The sequence below is a fragment of the Neofelis nebulosa genome, chromosome 12 (assembly GCF_028018385.1).
Source record: "Neofelis nebulosa isolate mNeoNeb1 chromosome 12, mNeoNeb1.pri, whole genome shotgun sequence".
Classification (NCBI taxonomy): domain Eukaryota; kingdom Metazoa; phylum Chordata; class Mammalia; order Carnivora; family Felidae; genus Neofelis; species Neofelis nebulosa.
This window is the reverse complement of record NC_080793.1, coordinates 62,854,049-62,863,421: the sequence shown is the minus strand read 5'-3', so window position 1 is coordinate 62,863,421 and position 9,373 is coordinate 62,854,049. Positions and strand designations below refer to the sequence as shown.

The 9,373-nt window shown below is 42.0% G+C and overlaps 1 protein-coding gene across 1 annotated transcript in view; it reads left to right on the top strand.

The window, feature by feature from the left end:
• Positions 1 to 946: 946 nt before the first annotated feature.
• UHRF2 (ubiquitin like with PHD and ring finger domains 2) overlaps positions 947 to 9,373 on the top strand; it is an 84,174-nt gene continuing 75,747 nt past the window's right edge. The window contains exons 1-2 of the mRNA XM_058695418.1: positions 947 to 1,374; positions 7,904 to 8,137. Coding sequence (XP_058551401.1) covers positions 1,222 to 1,374; positions 7,904 to 8,137 — 387 coding nt within the window. The 5' untranslated portion in view covers positions 947 to 1,221. The remainder of the gene's footprint in view (positions 1,375 to 7,903; positions 8,138 to 9,373) is intronic.

The following is a 9,373-nucleotide window of genomic DNA, read 5'->3' as shown; positions in this document are numbered from 1 at the left end:
CTTTTCCTTCTTATGAAAGCATTTTCGTTTTAAATAAACCCACTGTTAAGCAATGCTGCGATAGGCCTATTTCTGAGAATTTACTCCTGGTAGGATCTTGGGAGTTTTTTCCTCTGAGGGGTGTAGTTCCGCATCCTTTGTTAAGTGTTTTCCATGACCCCTCCATCCCTTAGGTCAAAAGCGCACCAGTAAGGAAGGTCCACAAACAACGTCCTGGAGAGCGGCCCACCGGGCGACCCACAGAGGTCTAGGTGTGACCTCATTGGATCGGAGAGATAGCAGCTGGACCAGCGGCCTGCGGAACTGAAGCCGCCACGTCTGCCCAGCTGTGGAAAACCGCAGGAAGCAGGTTTCCACGCGAAGGCAGCATTCGGGCCCGGCGGGAAGTTAGCGAAGCAGGATCCTGGGTCCTTTCCTGGGCAGCGGGCCCCGCCAGGCCCCATTGGCGGGCAGTGTCCCGCCGAGCGCGGTGGGACAGGCTCACTTCCTTGTGTGCTTTCTCAGAAATCTAGGCCGTGCCCGCCCGCACCCCCATTTTCATGATCATACAAGTGGACGCCAGAGTTTATTTTGGACATGTTTTTGAGATCACATAAGCTGTATCCACTAGACCTGAGGAGTTGCTCAGTCCCAAAACCGGTACTAAGCCGGGAACCCTTGTGGTAGGCTTTGTAACGGCCCGAAACCCAAAGGCTAGAGGGCGTGTTCAGGGCCCAGGTGCAGGCCTAGAGACAAGTAACTGCTCTCGGCAGCCCCGCCCCTCAACCCGCCCTCCCCGCACCCTCCCATCTTAGTTCTCTCGGGTCTGTAGCTTCTTCCCTCGCTGCTTCCTCTTTAAGGCGGAACCGGCCGTCGATCTCGCGAGATCCGGGTTGGCGCCGTGACCTCCATGTGGGAGCTAGAGCTCTCTATAAGTAAACACTCCGCGCGGCGCAGACAAGGCTTCTTCCTATTTGTGAGGCGGCGGTTGCGGTAGTGGCGTACCCTGCGACTGGTTCCGGTTTCCTTTCCTTCTCGGCTCCGCTGGGCGGGCGTGAGGTCTAGCAGTCGCCGCCGCCAGTGGGGCCCAGCGTCTGGTCGGTTTCCTTCGTTTGTGCGCGCGCTCGCCCGCCACCCGCAGAGAGCCGGAGCCTCTGGGGAAGTCGCACGGGCCGGGCGGGGCGCGGCGTCCGAAGAGCGGGGGGAGACAAAGCCGGGCCAGCCCCCTTTCCCGGAGCCAAGATGTGGATCCAGGTTCGCACCATCGACGGCTCCCAGACGCGCACCATTGAGGACGTGTCTCGCAAAGCCACAATTGAGGAGCTGCGCGAACGGGTGTGGGCGCTCTTCGACGTGCGGCCCGAGTGCCAGCGCCTGTTCTACCGGGGCAAGCAGGTGAGGCGTGCCCACCGCACCCTCTCGGGAAGCCCGGGCTTCCAGGGCGCCTCCAAAACGCGTGGGCTCGGCGGGCCGGAGGGCTTGGTGCGCAGCGCGTGTAGAGAGCACCTGGCTCCTCCTGGGATGGGCAGCTCGCGAGGCTCATAGCGCAGGCCCAGGGCCCGCCGAGGGGGTGCAGCGGGTCCCTACCAGCTCGTTGTGGAAGTGCGCCTAGAGGGGTGAGAGGAGGGGACTCCCAGAGCGCGGAGACCTCACCCCTCTTTCTCAGCTGGGCAACAGCAGCTCGCAGCAGAGCCCGCTAGAGCGTCTGGGTTCCCTCGCTTCCCGCGCTCAGTGGGGTCCGGCGCCCCTGGAGGCGGGGAGGGCAGCTGGCTCTGGCGGCCATGCCACGGTGCGGGTGGGGAGGGCTGACCCGGCTAACGGCTCGCAGTGCTTCCGCGGCTCGCAGATAGGAGAGGGAAAACTTAAAAATCGCTTCCTCTTTGGCACAAGATCCCTAGTTCTGCCTGCTCGCTGTGAAGGGTTTTGAACACACTGAAGATTCGAAGGTTTCCCAAAACTTCTGGCTCCCCTCCTTCACCTTCTCTTCTAAAATTGAAATCTGTCTTGAAGATTGGAGACTTGGGCTGAAGGAGCGAGCTCTTGATGTAATTCGGAATCGGGTTTAAGCTGCCAGGTATAGGCAAGGGGGATTATTTTCACAGTGGAAAAGAGTACGAAAGGCTGTTTTATTCTTCCTGTTCTCACTTTCTAATGTCCCCCTCACCCAATCTTTTAACACTGCAACTGGAGCATAACCAGCGGTACGTACAAGGCTGAAAGTGGTATTGGCAGTGAGTGAGGGTGTTTGTGGGTGTCTCTAGTAGTTACATGCATGGTATGGCCCTGCCCTGACATATTGAATATTTTACCTATACCAGAAGTCTCTCATGGTCTATACCTAGAGGCAGGTCTCTATTTTGTCTTTGCCTTATTATTATTTTTTAATTCACTAAAAAAGGTGGCATTCTCCAGTTGGGTAGACCACAGTTTGGCTCCAGTTCTGTGGTTTGGAATAAATGTAGCTTGTTGATTTGTTGGAAGTAACGTTTTTTTTGTTTTGTTTTTTTAATTTTTTAATTTTTTTTTTATTTGTGAGAGAGACAGAGACAGAATGCGAGTGGGTTGGGGCAGAGAGAGAGGGAGGCACAGACTCCAAAGTAGGCTCCAGATTCTGAGCTGTCAGCACAGAGCCTGACACGGGGCTCGAACTCTGGAGCTGTGAGATCAGGACCTGAGCTGAAGTTGGCTACCCAACCTACTAGCCACCCAGGCACCCCAACGTTTTCCTATAGCCACAAAGGATTTGAAAGGAATATTTTTCTTCTCTTCATAGGTTTAGCTTCAAAAACTACCCAGAAATTCAGAGTAACAATACTCAGAGAAAGAGCCAAGGTTATTTTAATTTGTTTTTATTTTTAATTTATTTTAATTTTTTTTTAAATGTCTACTTATTATTGAAAGAGCATGAGCAAGGGAGGAGGGGCAGAGAGGGGGAAGCACAGAATCTGAAGCAGGCTCCAGGCCCTGAGCTGTCAGCACACAGCCGGATGAGGGCTCGAACTCACAAACCGCGAGATGGTGACCTGTGCCACCCAGGCGCCCCTATTTTGTTTCCAAATAAGTGGTAGCATCTTTCATATGTGTTTGCAGCTCTTTTACGTTGATCATTTACTGTTTGACTTGTAAAACACATGTTCAATTTTTAGTTGTAAATCTTGCTTTTGAAATCGTGTATGTTAAACCCCATGTAGCTTTATATTGCTGTACCTCCAGTGATCCCTTTTTTATCTTTTGGTCAAAGATGAAAATTAGGTTATCAAGTCTTCTGAGTTTTATTTTCTAGCTAGGGATAATAGTACATGAATTCTGGGATACTTAGGTGACTTCAGCACGAGAGAGAAATGAAGCATGAGAATATATTCCTGGGCAACACGCCTAAAGTCTAATTATCAAATATGCAAAAAGAGAACCTGCACATGGCTGTCTTGAGGAAAAAGTAGAAATAGAGTTACATTTAGGTCAACAAAGTAGACTTCCAGTAAACCAGGAAGTCAGTTCCAGGTTTAGGGAAAAACTGTTCAGGGTAATTATCCTTTTGTACTTCTTCCCCCAGGACTCTTAACTCACTACTTTGATTTCTTCAGCTCAGTGATAAACCAGTAGGGATGAGGAATGGACCTTCGGTGCCCCATTGAGTTGAAGACAGAAGGATGACACTGCTCTGTTTTGTTTACTTCTTTGTGAGCTAAGTAGCCATGGCAGTGATTATTATCTCTTTGGAGTTCACAGTGCATGGAGAGAGTAGTGTGTCTATAGCAGACAACTACTGGATTGGCATCACAGGGCTTTCTCTCACTTGTAAACTGCCTTTGTGCTTATCAGAAAAAGGCACCCCTTACTACATAGTGAGAAAAAAAGTCATAGATAAATTTATGGTGTCTGTGATGTAAGTGGTACCCTTTCTCCCTTATTCCCCACCCCTTTTTGTTAGGACTGTTACTTATAGTCTTTGGTATATATCACTTGTGGATATTTATTATAGATGCTCAGCTCACCCCAGAATTGCAAGTGGTTGAATATAACAAGACCACATGGGAGATTCTCATGACCACCAGAGTTGAAAAATAGTCGGTCTCCTAATTTCTTACTCTTCAAAGTATGGTCCCTGAATCAGCAGGACCTGCAGCCTTAGCTTCACCTGGGAGCCTCACGCTACACCTATCGAAGTAGAATCCATATTTTTAATAAGGTCCCCAGGTGATCTCTATGCAAATTAAATTTGAGAAGCAGAGTAATTGATTCCACTTTTGTGGGTCAAAATAGCAGTTCTGGGCTGTGAGTTCTGGTTAGAGTAAGGTAACCTCACTTGGACATTATTCTGGGAGTTTGAGTGTGCATCCTGGGGATTGGGTCTTTAGGGAAGAGTTAGGTTGATGGATCTCTAAATATTTTGAAAATCCGGAGCTTTCCTACTTTTAAAGGAATTTGTTCCCTCCTCTTTTTTTCATTTGTATCACTGTAGATGGGACATGAACCAAAGCTGAAGAAAAACAGAGTAGTTGCTTTTGCCCCTAGATTCTGTTTTCACATGGATTACAAAGTAAAAGTTTTTGCCTATTTAAAGGGGAAAGAGAATGTGTATGTCATATTTATATTATATATGTGATGGGAAAGATACATAAAAGTTGTCAACCTCATGCCCTTTACCTGCATTCTTTATCAGTAACCCCTTTGGAATGAATTCTCCTCCCCTGACTTCTCAGCAATTGTCAGTTGGTGTTTGCTTCCTAGTTTTCCCTTGCATCACTTTTCTAGTTCTTACTGTTACCTGGAATTTCTGACTTCAACCCAATACAAATTGAAGACTGCAGTCCAGCAAAAAAAAACCAAAAAACAATAATAAAAAAATTCTAGGGCCATTCCTGCCTTTCTAGTATTCTAAGATTGTGCCCCTGTCTTCTAGGATGGCAGTTGGAAACGTTTTCAGCTATGAGACATTGATGGACTATAGTTACATGCCTGAAACGCATAGGTGTTTATAATTTCTAAGTGACTCAATCTCTTTCTTACAGTATAATATAAATGACAGTAATTCCAGTCTGCACTTTCATTAATTTGGGGGCACTTCACTACTTTTCAAGTAACATTCATTCCAACATTATTCACAGTAGCCTAGCTGTGTGGAAGTTACTATGCAATGGCTGATAATCACTTTTTTTTGAAAACTGAATACCTATGAATTAGGGAAGGAGTAGATAATCTGGGTAAAAGTGACTCTCCTAGCAAGCATGAATAATTGAAGGAAAAGTTACATGTTAATGTAAACCTAACTTCTATTATAGGGCCTCATGCCTTGATATGCTTCGTGTTTTACTACACACATTGCTTTTCCTTTCAAACGAAATCCCATTTGAAGCAGCTTATGTTATTTGGACCAATCACTTGGTAGAAACTAGTCAGAGGTATTGAATATGAGAATGTCCCCACTATCGCTCTGACTCTTGTGCCTCAGATTTCAATGGAAAAATGTTTATGGAAGCACTTTGGATTTCCAGTTATTTTACTGCCTTCACAGCTCTCTTCATTTTAGGAAATGTCCTTCCAGTTAATTTGCATGTACTGTACTGTTTTGGTTTGGTTTGCATGCCCTATAAATGTTAACAGAGTTTTTATTTTCTGCTTTGAACACTGTCATAATGTGCAATAGTTGTATGTTTGATCAAATTGTACTTTTTTAACTATTCCAGAACTAGTATGTTCTCACCTTTTTTGGGGGAAAGGAGTATTGGAGGATGTCAAATGAAGGTGTGAATGTTTCAAATGAAAAAGGTGTTCTTTTTGCTCCTTGAGTTTGTTTTCTCCAGGAATTCAGGATTAGAGGAAGTTGTTGTTTGCTAATATTGCTTACCTTATTTATTTTTTATTTTTTTATTTTTTCAATATATGAAATTTATTGTCAAATTGGTTTCCATACAACACCCAGTGCTCATCCCAAAAGGTGCCCTCCTCAATACCCATCACCCACCCTCCCCTCCCTCCCACCCCCCATCAACCCTCAGTTCTCAGTTTTTAACAGTCTCTTATGCTTTGGCTCTCTCCCACTCTAACCTCTTTTTTTTTTTTTTCCTTCCCCTCCCCCATGGGTTTCTGTTAAGTGTCTCAGGATCCACATAAGAGTGAACACATATAGTATCTGTCTTTCTCAGTAAGGCTTATTTCACTTAGCATAACACTCACCAGTTCCGTCCACGTTGCTACAAAGGGCCATATTTCATTCTTTCTCATTGCCACATAGTACTCCTTTGTGTATATAAACCACAATTTCTTTATCCATTCATCAGTTGATGGACATTTAGGCTCTTTCCATAATTTGGCTATTGTTGAGAGTGCTGCTATAAACATTGGGGTACAAGTGCCCCTATGCATCAGTACTCCTTTGCTTACCTTATTTAAAAACAAAACAGTCTCTAATCCCTATAGGGACTTATCTGCTTATTGACCTGAGAGACTCCTTAGGCTTATTTGGAATAAGTATGTTAACTAACCTGTGAGATGGTGTCTAATTCCCCCCTGGGAAATTTGTGAATTTTTTGATCCCATATTGTAGTTAAAACTGTAACACCTGTAATGTGCAGGATTGTGCTAGATGTGTTTTGGGACCACTTGAATTAAAATTACTCATCTAGTACATTTAGTAAGTCTATCAATATTTATGGGCAAACTTTCATTCTTTGGTGGATTTTGGAAATATGGCCTTATTGTGTTAGGGAGTTGAGGATTGGTGACAGGAATGATATACAAAGAGGGGGAAATGAATAGTGATTAAATTAGTAATGTTTCTGGGGAAATGATAGTTTTGATATTTATGGAGTTTGGTTTTATTATTGTATCATGGTGAAATAGCCAACTGACTTTATAAAGAAACAAAATGGAGACTTTTAGTTTTCGAGGGTTTCTATAACAAAGTACCAAAACTTACATGGCTTAAAACGATAGAAATTTATTGTCTTCTATTTCCAGAGGCTATGAGTCTGAAATCAAAATATCATCAGGGTCATGTTTCCTAGTTCTAATAGAGAATCCTTGTTTCCTTCAGCTTCTAGTGTTTGCCAGCAATCCATTGTTAAGTTCCTTGGCTTGTAGGTGCATTGCTCCAGTCAGGTGGCTGCCTCCACATCTTCCTTCTGTGTTTGTTTCTGTGTTCCAAATTTAAACTTTTTATGAGGATGTCAATTACAGTGGTTTAGGGCCCACTCATATGACCTAATTTTAATTGATTACTTCTGTAAAGATCCTGTTTCCAAATAAAGTCACATACTGAGATATTTGGGATTAGGACTTCCGCAAATTGGGGAGGTGGGCAAGGTCTCTACCAAAATATGGGTAAGTTGCAAGATAATTTATTCACTATTCATCCTGGAAGACTTTTCATGATACAACTTGACAACCTTTACAAATAGAATTAGAGAACTTTAGGCAAGTGGAATACTATGAACAATAATTGTAATTATTCTTCAATTTTTTTTGATTTAAAAAAAAGTTACAGTGCTTCAGAAACATAAAATTTTTAACTTAATGTCTTTATGAACATAAGATCATAAAACCTCTTACTTTCAAAATTCACCTTCCTTTCTTACAGTGGATTCAGATACTGTTAATTAAAATAAATAAGACCTGGTGAGAAATCTAGAGTTTTTCTGCCTGGGTGTTGAAGTCACAGAAGCAATGGTACATTCTTGGTTTCAGTGGCTATCCGTCTTCCTGATAGGTAATACAGAATGATTCTTAAGAATTTATTGAGGTCCTGAGAAGATGCTGACATCAGAGGCCATAAAGTAGTAGGAATGGTTTTAAGTTCACTAAATTGCATTGCTATGAATTTTGTTTTAATAATTTGGCTAGGACATTTGAGTAACTAAAGATGTATGTAGAAAGATCAAATTTTGAGAGAAGCATTTTAATCTTTTTTATTCTTTTTTTCTAGTTGGAAAATGGATATACTTTATTTGACTATGATGTTGGACTGAATGACATAATTCAGCTACTAGTTCGCCCAGACCCTGATCTTCCTAGCACATCTAAACAGACTGATGTACAGGCCAAACCCTGTTCTAATAGCCCACCTAAAGTAAAGAAAACCCCAAGGGTGGGACTTTCTGGTCAGCCGTCTACATCAACTTGTGATTTTCTTATTGATCCTGGCATTGGGCTATATAAGGTATGTTGTCTTCTTTAGACTTCATAGTTGTGAGAATACAGATGTCTGTTCTCTTTAGAATGTTTCAAATGGCAATCAATCTTCACTTATTTGCAAGTAAAGACTGAGCTGTTGATACTTTAACTTTTAAAAGTAGTCTTTAAAAATTGTGAAGTATATAGATAAATATATATAAAATGTATAAGTAGAGTTTAAAGAATATAAAACAAAAACCTATGTAATTGCAGTGAGGTTAAGTAGAATAATGCCAGTTCCTTTTTAAAGCCTTTTGTGTGCCTCTCCCAGAACATATCTCCCTCTTATCTGAAGAGGTAAACTATCATGATCATTTTGTTTTGTTTTTCTTTAGTGTTACTACTTATGTTATCTCTAAAAAAATGATTTGCTTTGCCTATATTTGAATTCTATCTAATGGAATTCTACTTTTTCACAGCTTTGATTCTCATGCATATAGTTGTATTTTACTTTTCATGATTTCATTATTCTATTAACATGCTACAGTATATTTAATCCATGATTAATAGATACATTTGGACTTTTCCCAGTTTCAGCTATTTTGAACCTTTGTGTATCTAGGTGCACATGTTCTAGAATTTCATTAGGAATTTTTGTCTAGAAATAGTGCTCGTTCACTCACAGGATGCTGCATAACTGCTGTCTACTGTGTTCCATTGGTCTGCTTGTGTATTTCTGTGCTTATACTATTCTAAGTACTAGTAGCCTAGTAGACTGTTACCTCCCTATCCCCCATCTCCCAGATCTATTCCTATTCAAGGGTGTCTTGCTTAACACTTGCATGTAAGAATTTTAAAATTAGTTTGCCAAAACTCTGCAGATAAATAATATGGGATTTTGATGGGAACTGAATCTATAGAGTAACTTGGAGAATTGACCTTCATTCTTGAACATAATGTCTCCATCAACTTTGATCTTTACCTCATTATCAGTTTTCTCTATATATCTTATTCTAGTAGCTGCATTTTTAAATGCTATTATAAATGGTTATCTTTTAAAATTGTGATTTGTTTGCATACATATGGAAGTGCAATTGATAATATTTATTGACCCTTGTATCTACCAACTTTTTCAAATTCTAATAAATTTTGTAGAAATAATTGACAGTTTCCTTCATCCTTTTCTATCCTTAAAACTATTTTTCTTCATTCATACTGGTTGGGACAAATTGGGACCTAGACTCAATTTTTTAGAGCATTTTTAAGGCGAAAATTTAAAAAA